Source organism: Echiichthys vipera (genome assembly GCF_963691815.1).
Source record: "Echiichthys vipera genome assembly, chromosome: 23".
Classification (NCBI taxonomy): domain Eukaryota; kingdom Metazoa; phylum Chordata; class Actinopteri; order Perciformes; family Trachinidae; genus Echiichthys; species Echiichthys vipera.
In genome coordinates this window covers 13950676-13974593 of record NC_139848.1, presented here as the reverse complement: position 1 = coordinate 13974593, position 23918 = coordinate 13950676, and the positions used below count along the sequence as shown (strand labels likewise).

The window sequence follows — 23918 nt, the reverse complement described above, 5'->3', positions numbered from 1 at the left end:
CGGTTAAAGTTCGATGGTTAAAGTTAGATGGTTAAAGTAAGACGGTTAAAGTAAGATGGTTAAAGTTAGATAGTTAAAGTTAGACGGTTAAAGTAAGATGGTTAAAGTTAGATGGTTACAGTTAGATGGTTAAAGTTAGATGGTTTTAGTTAGATGGTTAAAGTTAGACGGTTAAAGTAAGATGGTTAAAGTTAGACCGTTAAAGTTAGATGGTTAAAGTTAGATGGTTAAAGTTAGATGGTTAAAGTTAGACCTTGATCTTGAATTGTTAAAGTTAGACAGTTAAAGTTAGATGGTTAAAGTTTGATGTTAGACATTTGCAGGTTACACTTGCTGTGTCCAAATTCCAGACAGCATTAATTGCATCATCATCATCTTTATTTATTTATTTGTACAGTTTTTGCAGTTTTGCAGCAAAGTAAGTGAACAAACAACAATTTTATTCTCAAAGGAAATGATACAATACGTGCGCCATCAGTCAAACTGCATCTTTGGAATATCATTGCCAATCACGCTTCACAAACACACAGGTCCAACAATGTAATAGATTTTTGTTATTTTCTGTGGAGTTCCTGGAGCTGTTACCACCAGCCACAATTTGTTGTTGTTTTTTTCCAGCTGTGTGCCGCTCCTCCATTTCCTCTGTCAATTATGGGACAAAAGTTTCTCATCAACAGAAAAAATAAAACGTCTGCCTACTGACTTTTTTTTTTTTTCATACAGCGGGCTCAAACCAGTGTGCCTGCATGTGTGACTGAGACCGACTATGACGGAGTATAGCTCCACCTTTTTCACTTTTTTTTGCAAGTCACAAATAAAGTCTTCTTCACCAAAAACTACACAATCAAACATTTTACGGAAGGAATCAGATCTGAAAATATGGAGAAATGAAAAACATGAACCAAGATTATAGCTTTCTCTGAGGTTACCATTTGGCTAACTACGTGTAGTGCTAGCTACATGCTAGCACCATCAAAAATCACGGCTTTAAAAAAAATGAACTACATAATCAAACATTTTCCAGTTGAACTAACATCCACATTGGCCAGAAATTGACATGAACCAAGACGCAGCTTTCCCTGACGTTCGCAAGTAGCTACATGTTTGTTAGCAGTGAAATTACTGTAGAGTAACGTTATAGCAGCACTTTATACTGTAAAAAACACCAATAAAGGCTTTTAAAACAAATTAACGACACAGTCAAACATTTTTCAGCAGGAATAAAACTTGAAATTTGGCAGAAATTAACAACATCCACCAAGAGTATAGCTTACCCTGCTGTTACCATGTAGCTACATGTTAGTTAGCAGTGAATGACTGTGGAGTAACATTATGGCAGCAATTTAAAAGGCTTTTAAAACAAATTAAATACATAATCAAAAGGTTCCCGGTTGAAATCAGATCCAAATTTAGCAGAAATAAACAACATCAACCAAAATTATAGCTTTCCCTGATATTTGACCTTAATTTTTTTGCAGCAGCGTCTGAAATGGTGGAAGCAAGTAACACGTCATCAAACGTCACCAATGCGCCCACCAGCTCACCGTGAATTTTCTGCCCAACGCGGCTCTGCTCGCATGTGGACTCAGTCAGACGTTAGCAGGCAGCTGTCAGGGTACATTCTGTTAAATGAATCCCTCCTCTTGAGGACACCGACCCAGCACGCACCCACAGATACACAAACACTCCAGTGTGTCGGCTCCAAGGTTGCCGTCTCGCCTTCGCCTCCCCCTCGCCTCTCCACAGTTAATGAAACCGCTCCCACAAAGTCGCTGGAGAGGAGGCCCTGTTCCAAAACTGCAGAAAAACAGCACCCCGGGTCAGACCGAACATTTAGAAAATGTGACAACAGACCTGGAAATGTGCGTTGGCGTGTTAAGGACACAGAAACATTCTGCCAGCTTGAGCGTTCAAATTCACCTTGAAATGATTCTCTTTTGAGTAATGACTCGTCACAAATCAGTGCAAAGTGAATCTGATGGTGCATTGTTCTGTTGCGTCGCCGCGCCGAAGGGAACGCACATAAACCTTTTTTAATTATGGTCATTATGTCTGAAACTGTGATGAAGGTGAACGTAATATTTCCTGTTATTTTATGTTCCTTTAATGTGTGTTTACTGTGCCGTATATTAATTCCCCGCTCCTTTTTGTTCAAGTGCATAAAAAGAGTTTGGTGCTTAAATTTTCATCCTTTCTCTTTTCCTCTTTCAGGGATCCGAACCAACCGGTGCCACAGGACACAAAGTTCATTCACACCAAACCCAACCGCTTTGAGGAGGTGGCCTGGACCAAGTACAACCCCAAAGACCAGCTCTACCTTCACATCGGCCTCAAACCTCGAGTCCGAGACCACTACCGCGCGACCAAGGTGGCTTTCTGGTTAGAGCTGGTGCCGCACCTCCACAACATCAACGAATTCTTTCAGTACGTGTCCACCACCACCAAAATCCCTCCGCAGGACACCACCCCGTACCCTTACACCAAACGGTTCCCCGGGAAAAACAACTGGCCGTCAACCACCCGCCACCCGGGGCTGCCGCCCGCCAACACCAAGCAGACCACGGATCAGCGCAAGAGTGGCGACCTCACCGACGAGTCGACCGTGGTCATCGAGACCAAGAGGGACTACTCCACGGAGCTCAGCGTCACCATCGCCGTCGGAGCCTCGCTGCTCTTCCTGAACATCCTTGCGTTTGCCGCCCTCTACTACAAGAAGGACAAGCGGCGGCACGATTCCAACCGGCGCGTCCCCACCCCGCAGCGCAACTCCGCCCCGGCCAACGCTGCCTCCGCCACCAATGATGTGGCGCACCTGCAGAGCGAGGAGCTGATGTCCCTGCAGATGAAGCAGCAGCAGCTGGAGCACGAGCACCACCACGAGTGTGAGCCGCTGCAGACCCACGACACGCTGCGCCTCACCTGCCCGCCCGACTACACCCTCACCCTGCGCCGCTCACCCGACGACATACCCCTGATGACGCCAAGCACCATCACCATGATCCCCAACTCACTGGCTGGCATGCAGCCTCTGCACAACTTCAACACATTCGGCGGCAGCCAGAACAGTACCAACCTACCCCACGGCCACTCGACCACGCGGGTATAGCTCCGCCGGGACTGGATGGATTGGCTGGATTGCCTCTGGAACATCCACGAACCTCGACAGGCAAAAAAACGAGTGACTGACTGTGTGAAGCACAGACTTGGCAGATGTTATTTTGCTACCATGCCTTCTTTGAAAAGCATATACAGTATTATGAACTTGTGAAAATATTCAAAGTGAATGTTACTATAGTAATAACTGGACATGGAGCTAAGCTCCGTGGAAGGGTTTTCGAGGAGTTTTACCAAAAGACAAGGCGACCAGGGGGTGACTATTAGTGTAATTCCGACGTGAAATCATCCCAGGGTCTTTTTCAGCACTTACATACATCAAATAAGCCATCGAGAACGTTTTATTCATGTATGAATGATTCACGGAGAAATCCGGGGGAGTCGCTAACAGCAGAATGTGGCTAATAGTGATTAGCTCTAGGCAGTACGGTGAAGGCATTAAAACAGCTTTTTTAAACACTAATACTGCTCAAAATAACACTAAACCTTTCAAAACACCCTTTTAATAAACTCTGGGTTCACTAATGTTGTTGGTGCTTGGTTTTATGTGTAGGGACTCTTCTCTTCGCATTATTTTCAGCAGTATTAGTGGTTAAGAAAGACGTTTTAATGCCTTCACCGTACTGCCCCGAGCTAATAAGTGTTAGCCACGTCCGGCTGTTAGCGACTCTCTGGGATTTCTCCGTTAATAGTTCATACATGAAAAAAAATTGTCTCAATGGCTTATTTGATCACTGTATTTGCGGGAAAAGACCGTGGGATGATTTACACATACTTTATTCTTACGATATAAAGTGCGAAGAAGAAGCTTTTGCAGAGGCTTTTGTGCCGTAAAGGCACAACCGGGAGAAGAAGCGTTGTTGAAAAGCGACAGTTCTAAATAAAAATTAAAAAAAACGTCACGCTTTGACTTGGGCACAGAATTCGACACCCCAGCCTGAAATGTATTTATGAAAACTTTGTTTAAAAAATAGAAAAAAAACGGTATATAGTCGTGCGTGGAACTCTAAAAAAGAAAAAAAAAACAATATCAAAAGAGCTCATTCGTAGTCCGGTCATTTTAAGCCAAAATAGAGGTTAACATTGATAAAATTGCCACGGAAGCAAACTCAACTGATTTTGTATCCTCAATATGTGCTGAGTAAGGGGGGGGAAATGCCCAGAAGAATCCCAATAGGGCAAAGTTTCAAAAAAGACCCAAATATTAACCCATTAATAAATGGAGGAATAAGTACTTTAAACCAGCCTTTATTAATTATTATTGCAGTGATAGGGTTTGGGGCTGGGTCTGTGGGACAAAGAACAGGAGACAACGGGGAGCTAAAATCAATTCTATGTTTATTGTGTAATTTTGTATCTTGTGCTGGATCCATTTATAGTTCTCAGTCATCTACAGGAGAGACCCAAGTCCCTGGTTTATAGCACTTCTTCCTACCTCCATTTATTAAAGATGTCCTATTATGTTAGTTTCCATGCACATATTTGTATTTTTGGGGTCAACTACAATAGGTTTACATGCCTTGATCTTGCTTTGATCTTGAAAAACACATTATATTTCTCATATTGTCGGAATCAGTTACCACAGCAACGGGAAGTACCGTCTATGTGGAAGCTAGCCACGTTAGCTCGCAAAATGCTAACGCTAGCTTTAACAGGTTAAGTTCCAAATTAAACACCGAAAAAGAATAAAAGTGGCCGAACTCACAGCTTGAGCCTGTGTGTAGCAGCATAACCAATAGGGAAGTCAGGATTCTTCTACAGAGACAAATTCTGGAAATTTGGAGAAATCTGTAATAGCGGCCGATCCAGACGGTCGTTACTGCTCAAGCCTAAATGCAAGTACTTCATTATTTGACACTTTGGTTTTATTTAACATGGTTATAAAACATTAAAACTACTTTCATAGGTCAGAAAAGACAGAAAAGCATCCTAGGTCCTCTTTAATGCTCATGGGCAAACTAAATGGGTTCTATTCAGACCTTGTATATATAAACAAACATGAGCCACATTTTCAACATCTTTGTTGGCTAAAATCATTGTTTTGTTGGCTAGAATCGTTGTTTTGTTGGATGAATCATTGTTTTGTTGGCTAAAATTGTTGTTTTGTTGGATGAATCATTCTTTTGTTGGCTAAAATCATTGTTTTGTTGGCTAAAATCGTTGTTTTGTTGGATGAATCATTGTTTTGTTGGCTAAAATCGTTGTTTTGTTGGATGAATAATTGTTTTGTTGGCTAAAATCATTGTTTTGTTGGCTAGAATCATTGCTTTGTTGACTAAAATCGTTGTTTTGTTGGCTTAAATCGTTGTTTTGTTGGATGAATCATTCTTTTGTTGGTTAAAATCGTCTTTTGTTGGATAAAATCATTGTTGCTAAAATCATTCTTTTGTTGGGTAAAATTGTTCTTTTGTTGGATAAAATCATTGTTTTGTTGGATAAAATCATTGTTTTGTTGGATAAAGTCGTACTTTTGAGAAAAATAATGAATAGGTGAATGCATCTTTTTCAAAACTTTCCCCTTTTGTATTTGTTTTTTTCTCCTTACTCGGGACATATTGAGGCAACAAAATCAGTTGAGTTTGCTTCTGTTGCAATTTATTCAACCTTTTTTTCACAAAATGACTGGACTTATCTGTTCTGGTTTTTATTTTGGCTGAGATCTTTTTTCCCCAGTGCTTTCTGGAGTAGCATCCAGCTACAGCCTCCGAGCGGAAGCCCCTGACGTGACACAAGCCTCTGGCTAGACAGAAGTGATGTAGAATACCAGAAATTACATTTATTTTCCGAAGAAACTCGGGAATTTGAGGATACTCGCTGTCACTCCGTGCCAAATAATGGAGACATTTAAAAACAAGGTACGCTTTGCTACATCCATAATGTTGCCTAGCTAACTACGAGCTAACTAGCATTCTGCTACTACTTAAATGCTGCGTCACTTCCGTCAAGCCAATGATTCACTTTAACTTAAATTATTTATTTTTAATTTCTTATTTTTACCTTTCTATCAATGTTAGAATTTTAATCAATAGCACTTTCGGTGTGCTGCGTAAATGCTACATCACGGACACAAATTAAAATTTAAAACACAACTTCCCATTATGATGAAGCCCCTGTCTGTTTCCTGAATGAACTTAAAATAGATGTAAAAGCTCTAAAATTGATAAATGTAAGGAAAGCACAAAAATTGTAAATTGTATAACATTCTTAAGCACTTCCCCTCTGTGTCCACTAACTGAAATTAAACTGTTTTTCCCCTTGTAAAAAAATATATATATTTTTACTTTATTATGTATGTACTTTGATTTATTTTTAGTTATTCATGTATGTACCTTATTGTATTGTCCATAGAGCCTTGCCGTTTTGAATACGCTTCAATATTCCTAGGAGCGGTTGTAATGTACTCAATTTCCCGCGTAACCTCAAAAAAACGTCATTTCTGGTATTCTACGTCACTTCAACGTCAAGCCGGGTTTGTGTCATGACGGAGGCATCCGCTCCGAGGCCGCAGCCGGATATTATCGGCTTTCTGTTTTAGATGTGTGTAAATATTCTTCACCCTTCCGATCGCAACCCCCGCGTGTTTCATTATTTCTTTTCTCCAACAACCAAAATGCGAACACAATCCCATCGCGGAAGAGTCGCGCGCCGTTTGCGTCCGCAGGTCATAGCACACGCAGTGCCGTCTTGTAGCTTCGTTTTTCCGCTCTTTAGACGTTTTGCATGTCCAGGAAGAGCTTCACCGTCCGTTCTCAGACGCGCCCTCTTCCTCAGACGGAGGACGCGTCGGTAAAACGGAGACCCGATCCCATCGGCTGCTGTCCCCCCGTCACGCTTCAGATTTTTCCGTTTTTCTTTGTGGCTTCTTTTCTGTCTTGCGAAATCTCAGCGCTGCCCGAGCTTTTACGATGTGACCAGCAATGTATTATTTCGAACTGAAAAAAAAAGGCAGCGTATTTTTTTGTATCAATATTAGTTGGATATGTTTGTAAAGAAATATATGTTAGATATTTTAAATTGTCATATGCTAGCAATATGTAAAGTATTGTGCCGGGCTTGTGATATTTTTGGGTTACAAAAGCAAAGTGAATGAGTGTAAATATTAACAATATTATAAAACGACAACAAAAGAAACCATTAACTCTCTTTCCGTTTTGCATCCTATTATTAAAAAAAAGATATGGAAGTACATCCAGAAGATTTTAAGCGACATTTGTAAATTCTATAAAAGATATATTCTTGCCATTTGGTCCCTGAACCAGTCATGACAAAGGTTTTAATGTAGACTTTTAAAAATCCTTCCTTTCTCTTATTTTTGTTTGCGGTTTTGCCTTAAGTGATAATAGAGATATTTCTGGCTGGACACCTGTATAAACTTTTTCTGCAACATTTTTAATAAAATATCACAGTATTTTCTAAAAAAAGAAGAGAGAAAAGAGACTCAGGGGATTTCATTGGACGGTTGTCCGTGCAAGTGTGATTGGACGTTTGTGTGAATGCTGGATTTTCGTTATTCTTCAGTATGTTTTGTGCTTGTGTCTTCTGCTCCTGCTCAGAGCTACAGAATCATTCAAATATAAAAAAATGTTCAGCTCTTCAACCACATTCATGCTACGACTTTTACAGTTTTCAACATATTCTCATGAGCAGGTTCGTATATATCGTAGGAAGAAGTAACACACAGACATTTGGATGAAATCTGACCAAATATGACGTTCTGTTCAATGCAGGAAACGCAGACAGGAAGTGGAACGCAACGCTACGTTCAGGAATCACGAGGTGACGGTTAGGTTTAGGCTTCAAAACCACTTGGTGAAAGTCCTCTGTTTCGGGACCCATTCACCGCGCCGACCCTCCTCCCTACGCAGGCTGTTCTGTGCAGTTCTGTACAAAAGAAAAAGTATTGCGCAGATTTTCCAGTGTATTTCCCACGGTGAAAGCATGTGAGGTAGTGTAAGGCAGGTAGTGGTGGTGACTAATCTAAGGGAGCGGGGTTCAATACCCGTCCGTATTTAACCAATTCACAGCCTTTTTTCTAATTCTGTTCATGTATTTTTCATGCCTAACCTGAATTATCCCCTTTTGTTGGCTAAAATCGCTGTTTTGTTGGCTAAAATCGCTGTTTTGTTGGCTTAAATTGTTCTTTTGTTGGCTAAAACGTTGCTTTGTTGGCTATAATCGTTGTTTTGTTGGCTAAAATCATTGTTTTGTTGACTAAAATTGTTCTTTTGTTGGCTAACACCTTGCTTTGTTGGCTAAAATTGTTCTTTTGTTGATAAAATCATTGTTTTGTTGACTAAAATCGTTGTTTTTTGGCTAAAATTGTTCTTTTGTTGGCTAAAATTGTTCTTTCGATGGCTAAAACGTTGTTTTGTTGGCTAAAATTGTTCTTTTGTTGGCTGAAATCATTGTTTTGTTGACTAAAATCATTGTTTTTTGGCTAAAGTCCATGTTTTGTTGGCAGAAACGTTGCTTTGTTAGCTATAATCGTTGTTTTGTTGACTAAAATTGTTCTTTTGTTGGCTAAAATTGTTCTTTTGTTGGCTAAAACGTTGCTTTGTTGGCTAAAATTGTTCTTTTGTTGGCTAAAATCATTGTTTTGTTGACTAAAATTGTTGTGTTTTGGCTAAAGTCGATATTTTGCTGGCTAAAACGTTGATTTGTTGGCTATAATCGTTTTGTTGACTAAAATTGTTCTTTTGTTGGCTAAAATTGTTCTTTTGTTTGCTAAAACGTTGCTTTGTTGGCTGAAATTGTTCTTTTGTTGGCTAAAATCATTGTTTTGTTGGCTAAAATCATTGTTTTGTTGACTAAAATAGTTGTTTTTTGGCTAAAATCATTGTTTTGTTGATTAAAATTGTTCTTTTGTTGGTTAAAATTGTTCTTTCGTTGGCTAAAACATTGCTTTGTTGGCTAAAATTGTTCTTTTGTTGATGAAATCATTGTTTTGTTGACTAAAATCGTTGTTTTTTGGCTAAAATTGTTCTTTTGTTGGCGAAAATTGTTCTTTCGTTGGCTAAAACGTTGTTTTGTTGGCTAAAATTTTTCTTTTGTGGGCTAAAATCGTTTTGTTGGCTATAATAGTTGTTTTGTTGACTAAAATTGTTCTTTTGTTGGCTAAAATTGTTCTTTCGTTGGCTAAAACGTTGCTTTGTTAGCTAAAATTGTTCTTTTGTTGGCTAAAATCATTGTTTTGTTGACTAAAATCGTTGTTTTTTGGCTAAAATCATTGTTTTGTTGACTAAAATTGTTGTTTTTTGGCTAAAGTCGTTGTTTTGTTGTCTAAAATTGTTCTTTTATTGGTTAAAATCGTTGTTTTATTGGTTAAAATAGTTTTTTATGTGTTGTCACACTTCCTTTCGTTACGTCTTTTCACGGCCATTTTCTGGTCAATTCCGCCTTTTTTCTGATCCTCACTAAGTGTTTTTCCTGCCTCATCCTAACCGTCACATTGTGTTGCTAAAATCTGACATGTAACATTGTTTTTTTGTGAGTCGTCGGCATAAATCTGACTTCTGGGCCGATCCTGCTGTCCGTCAGCGTGTTTTTTCGTACAAATGTCTGTGCATAACTTTGTGCAGGATTTGGTACTGACCTGTTCATCTTCCTAAAGTGTGTCGTCTGAACGTAACCGTCACCTTTTGTCGACTCAATAACGAGTCACGTTTGCATCTCAATGAAAACGCTCATTTTCAGAGAAAGGTGGCCTCTTGTTGCTGCAGCTCTGCGCTGCGTATTATGGAGTTCCCCCCTGATCAATAACGTTTGAAACTTTTTAAACAGTGAACTGCATCTGCAAACAGCTCGGGCTGTGCCAGCTAAGCTAAATCCTGGGCCCGTTTGCGCCGCTGTGATTGGCTGCTGTGCTCCGTAAGGGAAAGCTGGAGTCCTGAGCTGAATAGCAAAGAGCCTCCCTCCCCTGATACGTTCAGGAAAACTGAAGCTCCAGCGCCCGTCTCCCAGCTCAATCTATTGATCTCCTTCGCAACAAGCCGAGCTAATTAGCTTTTGACTTCAAACTGAAGTGACAGGGGGAAAATTGAAATCTTTAATAGTAATGTGCAGTAACTGAGGCGCAGTGGACGTCTCCATACAATCTCCTGTGACATCTGCAAAGCTCCAGCAAGTGAAGGCTGACGTCTTCAAGTTATTTGCATCAGAAGGAAATCTACGGAAGACCCAAGCTGCCAAAATCAAATAAATAATGCAATGAAAAGGGACCAAAAATAATATTAAAAACTAATTTTGTAAAGAATTAATTGATTAAATGTAACATTGGTATTTCTGTTGATTAACTTCTTTGTATACTTTTTTTATCCTCAAATTTATTTACTTTTCCTTGTATCTTTTTTTTTTCGTCATTTCGCATCTTTTTGTGGTGGTTTTGCATCTATTTTTATTCATTCTGCATCTTTATATCCTTTTTTTTATTCTCAAATGTATTTACTTTTCCTTGTATCAAGGTATTTTATGTATTTGATTCATTTTAATTTTGTTTATTCATTTTAACATGCATTTATTTGTTTCTTTGTTATTTGCTTTGTACATTTTTATATCACATTTTTTTAACGTTTAACTTTAACATATTTATTTATTTCAGGTATTTTCTTGATCAAATTTCTATTTCTATTTTCCTCATTTAAAAAAATCTTTTGACTTTTATGTTTATTAATTTTAACATATTTATTTATTTGTTATTTTCTTTCTACATTTTTACATTATTATTTATTTGAATGACCCCAGATTTGCATAATGAAGAAATGCATGAAGAAAACTAAAATACAGAAATAATTATTTATTTTCTATTATTTATCAGAAACAATGGAAGCCTGTGTTTATTTATTTATTTAATTTAATATATGACTTTTATATTTATATAACTACATTTTTTACATTTTCAATTTTAAAATATTTAACTTTTTTCATTTATTTTTTTTAACATGTATTTATTTATTTCTGTATTTTATTAGTTATACATTTTTTACATATTCATTTAAAAATGTTTAACTTTTTTTATTTATTCATTTTAACATGTATTTATTGAATTCTTTATACATTTCTTTTCACATTATTTCTCTTATTTGAATGACTGATAATGAAAAAATATGAAAAGAAAATACAGAAATAATAATAGATTTGAATAAATGTACAGTACAAAGAAGACATAATTAAAAAATAATACAAAACAAATGAGAAAATTAATGAAAATGAATAAATGGTCTGATTAATGGACACATTGATTTAAATATGACGTTGGTACACTGAAAGTCATTTATGTAGTATTTATTTGTGATTTTGGCAGCTTTGGTCTTCCATAGCCCTTCTTTCTTTACCAAACTTGTTTGATCCATAATAAATGATGCAGCAAACAAGTACATACTCAGATGAATATTTATCCTGAGACTCGTGTGCAAACAAAGCAGGCGCCCCTTTAATTGGCGTGTTGTTTATGCTCAGAGTAATGGGGCGGAGGGGGTGGAGGACGGCGTGGCTGAATGTGAAGACTGGAGACTCGACTGCAAGTTAATTGCGCCGGTTTTGGCATCTTTTTGTGGTGTTTTGCATCTATTTTCATTCATTTTGCATCTCTTTGTGGTGATTTTGCATCTATTTTCAGTCATTTTGCATCTTTTTGTGGTGGTTTTGCATCTATTTTCAGTCGTTTTGCATCTTTTGTGGTGGTTTTGCATCTATTTTCAGTCATTTTGCATCTTTTTGTGGTGGTTTTGCATCTATTTTCAGTCATTTTGCATCTTTTTGTGGTGGTTTTGCATCTATTTTTAGTCATTTTGCATCTTTTTGTGGTGGTTTTGCATCTATTTTCAGTCATTTTGTATCTTTTTGTGGTGGTTTTGCATCTATTTTTAGTAATTTTGCATCTTTCTGTGGCAGTTTTGCATCTATTTTCAGTCATTTTGTATCTTTTTGTTGCAGTTTTTCATATATTTTTAGTCATTTTGCATCCTTTTGTGGTGGTTTTGCATCTATTTTCAGTCATTTTGCATCTTTTTGTGCTGGTTTTGCATCTATTTTCAGTTATTTTGTATCTTTTTGTGCTGGTTTTGCATCTATTTTTAGTCATTTTGCATCTTTTTGTGGTGGTTTTGCATCTATTTTCAGTCATTTTGTATCTTTTTGTTGCAGTTTTGCATCTATTTTTTGTAATTTTGCATCTTTTTTGTTGCAGTTTTGCATCTATTTTTGGTCATTTTGCATCTTTTTGTGCTGGTTTTGCATCTATTTTTAGCCATTTTGCATCTTTCTGTGGCAGTTTTGCATCTATTTTTAGCCATTTTGAATCTTTCTGTGGTAGTTTTGCATCTATTTTCAGTCATTTTGTATCTTTTTGTTGCAGTTTTTCATATATTTTTAGTCATTTTGCATCCTTTTGTGGTGGTTTTGCATCTATTTTCAGTCATTTTGCATCTTTTTGTGTGAGTTTTGCATCTTTTTGTGTTAGTTTTGCATCTATTTTTAGTCATTTTGCACCTTTTTTTGTCTGTTTACACCTTTTTGTGGTGGTTTGAATTTGTTTTCAGTCATTTTCCATCTCTCTGCTGGTTTTAATTGGCGTGTTGTTTATGCTCAGGGTGGAGGTGGAGGACGGCGTGGCTGAATGTGAAGCCTGGAGACTCGACTGGAAGTTAATTAAGCCGGCACCGTTGCGCCATCACTCAGACCCCGTCCCGCAGCTGTCATTCAAGTGCGCCGCTCTCCGAGCAGCCATTACCCAGGCATATCGATCGCCACGGTGACAAGGTAGTGCACCAAATGGGAGTGGGCATAGACCAAGGGTGTGTATGTGTGTGTGTGTGTGTGTGTGTGTTTATTTGATGTATTCATTCTCAGGGACAATGGACACTGATCGGCATCATTGTAAATGTGCGGCTGTTTGCCAAAAGACTTGTTTTCAACTGTTGTATCTGATGCAACGTTCGGCCGTTAACGCAATACACAAAACACAAAACATCGGCACACTTTCACAACGCCGTGTGGTAACGTGACTCCAGTCCAGTGAGGGGCAGGGGGAAGCGTTTTTAACCAAGGCTGCGGGGGCGTAGAGCATTTTTAACCAAGGCTGCGGGGCGTAGAGCATTTTTAACCAAGGCTGCGGGGCGTAGAGCGTTTTTAACCAAGGCTGCGGGGCGTAGAGCGTTTTTAACCAAGGCTGTGGGGGCGTAGAGCATTTTTAACCAAGGCTGCGGGGCGTAGAGCATTTTTAACCAAGGCTGCGGGGCGTAGAGCGTTTTTAACCAAGGCTGCAGGGGCGTAGAGCGTTTTTAACCAAGGCTGCGGGGGCGTAGAGCGTTTTTAACCAAGGCTGCGGGGGCGTAGAGCGATTTTAACCAAGGCAGCGGGGGCGTAGAGCGATTTTAACCAAGGCTGCGGGGGCGTAGAGCGTTTTTAACCAAGGCAGCGGGGCGTAGAGCGTTTTTAACCAAGGCTGCGGGGGCGTAGAGCGTTTTTAACCAAGGCTGCGGGGGCGTAGAGCGCTTTTAACCAAGGCTGCGGGGGCATAGAGCGTTCTTAACCAAGGCTGCGGGGGCGTAGAGCGTTTTTAACCAAGGCTGCGGGGGTGTAGAGCGCTTTTAAACCAAGGCTGCGGGGGCGTAGAGCGTTTTTAACCAAGGCTGCGGGGCGTAGAGCGTTTTTAACCAAGGCTGTGGGGGCGTAGAGCGCTTTTAAACCAAGGCTGCGGGGGCGTAGAGCGTTTTTAACCAAGGCTGCGGGGGCGTAGAGCGTTTTTAACCAAGGCTGCGGGGGTGTAGAGCGCTTTTAAACCAAGGCTGCGGGGGCGTAGAGCGTTTTTAACCAAGGCTGCGGGGGCGTAGAGCGTTTTTAACCAAGGCTGCGGGGCCGTAGAGCGTTTTTAACCAAGGCTGCGGGGCGTAGAGCATTTTTAACCAAGGCTGCGGGGCATAGAGCGTTTTTAACCAAGGCTGCGGGGGTGTAGAGCGTCTTTAACCAAGGCTGGGGGGGTGTAGAGCATCTTTAACCAAGGCTGCGGGGGCGTAGAGCGTTTTTAACCAAGGCTGCGGGGGTGTAGAGCGTCTTTAACCAAGGCTGGGGGGGTGTAGAGCATCTTTAACCAAGGTTGCGGGGGCGTAGAGCGTTTTTAACCAAGGCTGCGGGGCGTAGAGCGTTTTTAACCAAGGCTGCGGGGCATAGAGCGTTTTTAACCAAGGCTGCGGGGGTGTAGAGCATCTTTAACCAAGGCTGGGGGGGTGTAGAGCATCTTTAACCAAGGCTGCGGGGGCGTAGAGCGTTTTTAACCGAAGCTGTGGGGGCGTAGAGCGTTTTTAACCAAGGCTGCGGGGCGTAGAGCGTTTTTAACCAAGGCTGCGGGGCGTAGAGCGTTTTTATTCAAGGCTGCGGGGGCGTAGAGCGGTTTTAACCAAGGCTGCGGGGGCGTAGAGCGTTTTTAACCAAGGCTGCGGGATTGTAGAGCGTTTTTAACCAAGGCTGCGGGGGCGTAGAGCATTTTTACAAAGGCTGCAGGGGCGTAGAGCATTTTTAACCAAGGCTGCGGGGGCGTAGAGCGTTTTTAACCAAGGCTGCGGGGGTGTAGAGCGTCTTTAACCAAGGCTGGGGGGGTGTAGAGCATCTTTAACCAAGGCTGCGGGGGCGTAGAGAGTTTTTAACCAAGGCTGCGGGGGTGTAGAGCATTTTTAACCAAGGCTGCGGGGGCGTAGAGCATTTTTAACCAAGGCTGCGGGGGCGTAGAGCGTTTTTAACCGAAGCTGCGGGGCGTAGAGCGTTTTTAACCGAAGCTGAATGAATAAAGGGGGGAAAGGAAAGTAAGTATATCAGAGGCGCAATAAATACATTTGAGTTAAAACAGAAATACATTTATTTTTAATATTATGTTTGGTCCATCGAGTTACTGAGTCATTTATTAAAGGAAGTATTTTTCATTTTCGCAGGTTCCTTCTTCCAGAAAAGATCCTTTAATCTGTCGAAGCTTTTATCTCATGAACGTCGTCTGATGTTTTATTTACAACGAGGTTTATCTGCTGTGACACTTTCGCCTCTTTTTGTGGTGGTTTTGCATCTACTTTTAGTCATTTTGCATCTCTTGCACTGGTTTTGCATCTATTTTGAGTCATTTTGCATTTTTGTGGCAGTTTTGCATCTATTTTTAGTCATTTTGCATCTTTTTGTGGTGGTTTTGCATCTATTTTTAGTCATTTTGCATCTTTTTGTGGTGGTTTTGCATCTATTTTAGGCATTTTACATCTTTTTAAGGTAATTTTGCACCTTTTTGTGGCAGTTTTGCATCTATTTTTAGTCATTTTGCATCTTTTGGTTGTGGTTTTGCATCTATTTTTAGTCATTTTGCATCTTTTTGTGGTGGTTTTGCATCTATTTTGCGTCATTTTGCATCTATTTAGTCATTTGGCGTCTTTTTGTGGCAGTTTTGCATCTATTTTTAGTCATTTTGCATCTTTTTAAGGTCATTTTGCACCTTTTTATGGTAGTTTTGTATCTATTTATAGTCATTCTGCATCTTTTTGTGGTGGTTTTGAGTCGAGTCTGCCCTTGTGCGCGCCACTGCTCACAAACATGAACAGCTGATCAGGACGAACTCTGAAACCCCTTTCTGGCCCGTGAGGGTCTGAAACGTCGTAAATAAACGCATATTAGCGAGCAGCGCGGGAACACATGACTGGATAAACCACGTTACACACGAGTCCAGCGTCCTCCGCCCTGTTCCCCGAACACGGATTAAAATGCAGGTAAACACCTCAGCAGCAGAGGCCGTTGATTGCTTCTCCCTCCCTGGGTAACTACAGCCTTAATGGGAGAATATGAAATCTTCAATATATAGTATATAATATAGATGCAGTTAAGTGGTGAGAAAGCAATGTAGCAGTAATGGCCGTCGGAAAGACCCCTCAACATCTTTTACTCTGGAAAATATTGCCCTCAACTCCCATGCAGCCCCCTCGGCTGGTGCCTGGCAGCAAAGGATCATGGGATCATTTCTGCAGATGCCTGCCTGGTATTAATGAGACCCTGAAATACCTTCACATCGATCCGGTCGGATTGAGCTGTGCCCGTATCGATCCCCTGCCCCTGCATCCTGCAGCTCCTTTCTGTTTTAGCCCCAAAATACACCGGACACCTGCTCCTGGGCTCAGACGTGTGCTGGTTTTGCATCTATTTTTAGACATTTAGCATCTTTTTTTAGTTATTTTGTATCTTTTTGTGGTGTTTTGCATCTATTTTTTAATCATTTTGCATCTTTTTGTGGTGGTTTTGCATCTATTTTTAATCATTTTGCATCTTTTTGTTGTGGTTTTGCATCTATTTTTAGTCATTTTGCACCTTTTCTTAGTCAATTTGCATCTTTTTTTAGTCATTTTGCATCTTTTCGTGCTGGATTTTGCATCCATCATTTGGCTGAACCGAAAAAGATGCAGAGTGATCAGGGTGTGCATGAGCGACTTTTACCTGGTCACCCTATGAGCCGATGCACATGATCCGCAGCAGCGTGGCTGACAGTTAAATGTCTGTGTGTGAACCTGCAGTGAAGGTAAAACATGAATCGGGACCGAAGTGTTCACCGTATCTGTCACATCGATGTAACGGAGCGGTTGTTCATTTGCTTCCGCGCACATCAACAGATCAGAAGATGCTCGGAGTTGCCGTCTCCTCTGAATCTCCTCTGCAGCCTCGTGTGGACCCTCTGAAGGCTTTAATTAAATTTCACTCTGACGGTTGACAAGCAGTGCAGATCATGCTAATACGGCGCCTCAGGATTGGCTCTGGGCCCAACGCAATATTTTAATATTCTGCTCCAGATGCTTCCACCGGGCTGATTAGTGCTTTATACTGTTTGTTGGCAAACCTTTGATTCTTCTGTCTGACGCTGTTACTTTCACCTGCCACTCAAAAACATGACGCCTTGAAGGGGAATCTCTCTCTTCTCAACCTTTCTTCCTCAAGTATTTCTGCACGGATGGTGGCAGCAACCCGCGTTTGTGCCGTAAGAGGCTCCGGGTTCCGCGCACGTCCTCCTTCAGTCCTTCTTCCTTCGCTCTCCCACTTCACATGGAAACATTGGAATCGGATCGCATCAGTGTGATGCTGCGACGAGACGACGGGAAGTGGGACGAGGTCATTAGAGCGGGCCAGCTGCTACCCCGGGTCACCCGTCCTAGACCCCCGGGGTCCTGCTGGCTGCTACAACAGCTACGACACATTAGTCCGGTTGGAGTCGGCACAGACCGTCAGCCAGCATGTAGAGGGAGAAACGGGTTCTAACGCTAAAGCTGCGGCACCTCTTTGCTCGCCCAGAGGCTTCGTTAACTCATGATCCACAGCAATGTGGGATAAACCACGACAAAAAGATGCAAAATCTATTTTAGTCATTTTAGTGGTTTTGCATCTGTTTTTAGACATTTTGCATCTTTTTGTGGTGGTTTTGCATCTATTTTAGTCAGTTTGCATCATTTTGTCATGGTTTTGTATCTATTTTTAGACATTTTGCATCTTTTTGGTGGTTTTCAGTCATTTTGCATCTTTGTGTTGTGGTTTTAGTCATTTTGCATCTTTTTGTGGCTGTTTTGCATCTATTTTTAGTCATTTTGCATCTTTTTGTCATGGTTTTGCATATATTTTTAGTCATTTTGCATCTTTTTGTGGCGGTTTTGCATCTATTTTTAGTCATTTTGCATCTTTTGTGGTGGTTTTGATTCATTTTGTATCTTTTTGTGTTGGCTTTGCATCTGTTTTAGTCATTTGTCATTATTTAGCATGTCTGGGATCATTTTGGGTGTTTGTTGGCTGTTCTGTTCTTGTTGGGACTCTTTCCTGCCTGAACATTGCTGTTCGTCAGCTGGGAGCCAGCAAAGATGATTAGAGCTGCGGGTCTGTCGTGTGAGCCTTTGTAGGAAAACAGAGGGGCGAGTGCGTCTCCCTCTGATGGAAACCGTAGAGTGTAGGACGTGGAGGTCAGCGCCGGATGATATTTTGCCCTGCCGCTCTGTCGCCGGATGAAACAGCGCAGATGATTTATGGAGGCTGGCTGGATGGCAGCGGTGCTTTCACTGGCCCCGGCAGACACACACAAAATTGGGTTACTCACAAAACGTAAAGGGTCTGTCTCAGACTAACAAATTGAATCATGGCCTTCCTCCCCTGCAGGTTGTTTTAATACTGCTGGATTACAGAGGCCTCTTTACGACGGACACAGATGTAGTCCTGTCTACGCGTCCGCGGCCCAAACGTTCACAACCACGCGGATGCTACGAGGAGGACGGGAGGTGGTTTCTTGGAACATTAATCACAAGTTTTAGGGCACAACACTTGAGTTAAACGGAACCAAAGTTCTGTAATGACTGGTCCCAACACTCGGGTTGGGGGGATTAACGTAAGCGATGCCTTAAACTAACATTATAAACTGTTATTTTACTTGCGCCACACTGACGGAAACTTACCTTTACCAGTTAATATCGTAACTGAATACAACTCCAGTCATTAACTGAGTCCATGTCATCTAAATACTTTTCTGAGACTTTTTCGACCTTCTACGCTTTGAATTTTCCACGTAATTGTCTGATGTTCTTTAATCACAAACAAAACCCAATTTTAATTTCCAAATAGGCCCCATTCTTCATTGTTCAGTCCATCATATGGTATGCCATATGGAGCCATGTTGCAAGGATCTGTACACAATTCCTGGAAGCTGAAAATGTCCCAGTTCTTGCATGGCCAGCATACTCACCGGACATGTCACCCATTGAGCATGTTTGGGATGCTCTTGACCGGGGTATTCGACAGCGTGTACCAGTTCCCACTAATATCCAGCAACTTCGCACAGCCATTGAAGAGGAGTGGACCAATATTCCACAGGCCACAATCGACAATCTGATAAACTCTATGCGAAGGAGATGCATCTATTTTTAGTCATTTTGCATATTTTTTTGGCGGTTTTGCATCTATTTTGAGACATTTTGCATCTTTCTGTCGTGCCTTTGCATCTATGTTTAGTAATTTTGCATCTTTTTGTGGCAGTTTAGCATCTATTTTTATACATTTTGCATCTTTTTGTGGTGGTTTTGCATCTATTTTTAGCAATTTTGCATATTTTTGTGGCGGTTTAGAATCTATTTTTATACATTTTGTATCTTTTTGTGGTGGTTTTGCATCTATTCTTAGTAATTTTGCATCTTTTTGTGGCGGTTTTGCATCTATTTTTAGACATTTTGCATCTTTTTGTGGCGGTTTTGCATCTATTTTTTAGTCATTTTGCATCTTTTTGTGGCGGTTTTGCATCTATTTTTTAGTCATTTTGCAACTCTATGCGAAGGAGATGTGTTGAACTGCATGAGGCAAATGGTGGTCACACCAGATACTGACTGGTTCTGAGTCCCCAGACCCCCAATAAAGCAAAAGAAATGTACTGTACATTTCAGGGTGGCCTTTTATTGTGGACAGTCTAAGCCCAGGACGGGGTTCAAGTTTCCCTGAGTTCCCTCGGCCTTCCAATGAGGCTTCCTTCCAGCCGGATGATGTCATCATCACCTCACCCTCTGAAAGGACCAATCAGGCGCTTCCTTTTCAGATTTTGACCCTTTGTGATTAATGTCTTATAACCTTCCTGCTGCTGGTCGGTTAAATCTACAAACAACGTGTTACCGCAGCTTTGGTGGTGCGTTCAAGGACCTCCGACATCTGAGTGTTGGGCTCGTGATTAACTTTGGTCTTCAGTGTTTGAACTCCAGTACAAAACTCAAACGAATCAACAACTAAACTACTCTACTGTGGGTTTCCAGCGACAGCTCCCAGATGTCCACGTGTCCTTGAGCGCACCATCGTATGGACTCAGCAGGAATGTTTTCAAACAACAACAAAGATCCTGTGGCGTTAGCCCCGCCCCTCTCTGCTCCTCCCGTCCAATCACACAGCCTTCCTCCTCCTGACGTCTGATTGGTTTCCATGTTCTGTCCCCTGAGCTGGGATTGGTCGGTGGTTTGACCACACATACTAAAGGGCCGTTGCACTGTTTTTAAAAAACTTCCGAAACAGTCGTGTTAGCTTAGCTCGTGGCTAACGCTCCACGTTCTTTAAGAGTAAAGTGTTGTGATATTCTGCGTCTGGTGTTTTATATTCAGAGGTGAAAGTGTGAACGTGGCTCCTGATTCTGACGCTTCTGTTTGTGAATGAAGCCGTTTTAAAGCTCCGAACCATTGATAGGATAGAGACAAACAACCATGACCAAAAACAAACAATGACACTAACACGGGCACGTCTTTGGACTGTGGGAGGAAACCGGAAACTCACACATAAAACATGCCAACTCCACACAGAAGGGCCCCAGCCGGGATTTGAACCAGCGAACCCTCTTGCTCTAGTCATTTTGCGTCTTTTTGTGGCGGTTTAGCATCTATTTTGAGACATTTTGTATCTTTTTGTAGTGGTTTTGCATCTTTTTGTGGCGGTTTTGCATCTATTTTTAGTCATTTTGCATCTTTTTGTGTCGGTTTTGCATCAATTTTTAGTCATTTTGCACCTTTTTGAGGTGGTTTTGCATCTATTTTCAGACATTTTGCATCTTTCTGTTGTGGTTTTGCATCTATTTTTAGTCATTTTGCACCTTTTGTGGTGGTTTTGCATCTATTTTTAGTCATTTTGCATCTTTTTGTGGTGGTTTTGCATCTTTTTTAAGAGATTTTGCATCTTTCTGTCGGGGTTTTGCATCTATTCTAGTCATTTTGTGTCTTTTCGAGCTGGTGTAGTGTGTGAGTGAGAAACGTCATCGTCTTCACCGGAGACGCCACTGAAAGGTCTCCAGAGAAAAATGGTTGTCACAATTAAGTGAATCTTTTCTTTTTTTCCTCCCGCGGATATAAAAGCCTCATTTGCCGGGTCGAGGCAGTCACTAAATGGTGCACGTCAAAGACTTAAATTTAAATGTTCACAGAAATCGCTCTCTTTAATTTCCACTCCAGAGGCAATTAGAGGTCCTCTCACAGAGAGACAGGAAGAAAAGCAGAAACAAGCACCAGTGGAAAGTTCAGTCAGTCCCATCAATGACAACCATCAGCCACAATGTTCAACATGATGACTCACTATTTATTATCCAAGCATGTCAGTGTGATGCCGAACCACCACAAAGAGATGCAAAATCACTGAAAATAGATGCAAAACCACCACAAAAAGATTTAAAATGACTAAAAATAGATGCAAAGCCACGACAAAAAGATGCAAAATTACTGAAATTGGTGCAAAACCACCACAAAAAGATGCAAAATGAATATAAATGATGCAAAACCACCAGTAATATTGTATCTTTTTGTGCTGGTTTTGCGTCTATTTTGAGACATTTTGCATCTATTTGTGGTGGTTTAGCATCTATTTTTATACATTTAGCATCTTTTTGTGCTGGTTTTGCATCTATTTTGAGACATTTTGCATCTTTTGTGGTGGTTTTTAGTCATTTTGTCTCTTTTTGTGTTGGTTTTGCATCTATTTTAAGACATTTTGCATCTTTTTGTGCTGGTTTTTTGCATCTACTTTCAGTCAGATTGCATCTTTTTGTGGTGTTTTGCATCTATTTTTAGTCATTTCGCATCTTTTGTGATGGTTTTGCATCTATTTTTAGTCATTTTGCATCTTTTTTGTGATGGTTTTGCATCTATTTTCTAGCCATTTTGCATCTTTTTGTGGTAGTTTTGCATCTATTTTTAGTAATTTTGCATCTTTTTGTGGTGTTTTGCATCTATTTTTAGTCATTTTGCATCTTTTGTGATGGTTTTGCATCTATTTTTAGTCATTTTGCATCTTTTTTGTGATGGTTTTGCATCTATTTTCTAGCCATTTTGCATCTTTTTGTGGCTGTTTTGCATCTATTTTTAGTCATTTTGCATCTTTTTGTGGTGGTTTTGCATCTATTTTTAGTCATTTTGTGTCTTTTTGTGGCAGTTTTGCATCTATTTTCAGTCATTTTGCATCTTTTTGTGCTGGTTTTGCTTCACTTTTTAGACACGTGTATATTTGTGGTCATTTACCATCATCATGAGTAATTCACATGTTTGTGATGTGATGACGCCACAGAGGCCGAGGGGGAAACGACCCAAATTTGGGGACGTTTTAAAAACCTGGATTATTCTGTTCCCACCCCCTTCTGATTCCACTTCCACCTCTGATGCACAACCTGCACTGCTGTGTACACGGACTGCTCCGCGGTGACAGCGAGCTGCTAATCAATGCAACATCTTCCAGCTGTCACCGCGGAGCTCCGTCTGCAGCACTAATGAGATCCAGAGCTTCCTGTGGCATCAGCACCTGCATGCTGACGGGATCCAGTCTACAGCAAACAAACTGGGGACACATGATGCTGAGTGGACCTGGACTCTGGGACGACAAAAGGTGACGGTTAAGTTTAGATGACAAAAGGAGACGGTTAAGTTTAGTCGTCAAAAAGTGACGGTTAAGTTTAGATGACAAAAGGTGACGGTTAAGTTTAGACGATCAAAGGTGACGGTTATGTTTAGACGACAAAAGGAGACGGTTAAGTTTAGACGACAAAAGGAGACGGTTAAGTTTATACGACAAAAGGTGACGGTTAAGTTTAGGACACAAAAGATGATGGTTCAGTTTAGACAACAAAAGGTGACGGTTAAGTTTAGGACACAAAAGATGACGGTTAAGTTTAGACTACAAAAGGAGACGGTTATGTTTAGACGACCAAAGGTGACGGTTAAGTTTAGACTACCAAAGGTGACGGTTACAATTAGTCGACAAAAGGTGACAGTTAAGTTTAGTCGACAAAAGGTGAAAGTTAAGTTTAGACGACAAAAGGAGACGGTTAAGTTTAGACGGTAAAAGGAGACGGTTAAGTTTAGACAACAAAAGGGGACGGTTAAGTTTAGACGACAAAAGGTCGCGGTTACGTTTAGACGACAAAAGGAAAAGGTTAAGTTTAGTCGACAAAAGGTGACGGTTATGTTTAGACGACAAAAGGAGACGGTTAAGTTTAGACGATAAAAGGAGACGGTTATGTTTAGACGACAAAAGGGGACGGTTAAGTTTAGACGACAAAAGGAGACGGTTAAGTTTATACAACAAAAGGTGACGGTTCAGTTTAGACGACAAAAGGTGACGGTTAAGTTTAGATGACCAAAGGAGACGGTTAAGTTTAGACAACAAAAGGGGACGGTTAAGTTTAGACGACAAAAGGTGGCGGTTACGTTTAGACGACAAAAGGAAAAGGTTAAGTTTAGTCGACAAAAGGTGACGGTTATGTTTAGACGACAAAAGGAGACGGTTAAGTTTAGACGATAAAAGGAGGCGGTTATGTTTAGACGACAAAAGGGGACGGTTAAGTTTAGACGACAAAAGGAGACGGTTAAGTTTATACAACAAAAGGTGACGGTTCAGTTTAGACGACAAAAGGTGACGGTTAAGTTTAGATGACCAAAGGTGACGGTTAAGATTAGACTACAAAAGGAGACGGTTATGTTTAGACGACAAAAGGTGACGGTTAAGTTTAGATGGAAAAAGGTGACGGTTAAGTTTAGACGACCAAAGGTGACGGTTAAGTTTAGACGACGAAAGGAGAAAATTTGTGGACTCAGTAATGAGTCAAATCTTTATTTGTTTCATATCTCGATAAAAAGAATGTGGAAACTCGTTCGTGTGCTAAATCTGCTCAGAAGAAGCTGACGATGGGACTTGAAAGGTGGGGAACTGATTTAAAGGAGGACTAACGTGGTTTTAAGCTTCACAAAGTGCACCGCGGTACACTGAGCTCCTGTGTTCCTCAGCGCTCTAAAGAATGTGACAGAGGAAGTGTTATC

The 23918-nt window shown here is 40.8% G+C and overlaps 1 protein-coding gene across 2 annotated transcripts in view; it reads left to right on the top strand.

The window, feature by feature from the left end:
- The window catches only part of nlgn4xa (neuroligin 4 X-linked a), a 61516-nt gene extending 58217 nt beyond the window's left edge, over nt 1-3299 (top strand). For both annotated transcript variants that reach the window (XM_083938326.1, XM_083938327.1), the window contains exon 4: nt 2212-3299. In XM_083938326.1, the coding sequence (XP_083794452.1) occupies nt 2212-3106 (895 nt within the window). In that variant the 3' untranslated portion in view covers nt 3107-3299. The remainder of the gene's footprint in view (nt 1-2211) is intronic.
- Nucleotides 3300-23918: the final 20619 nt, after the last annotated feature.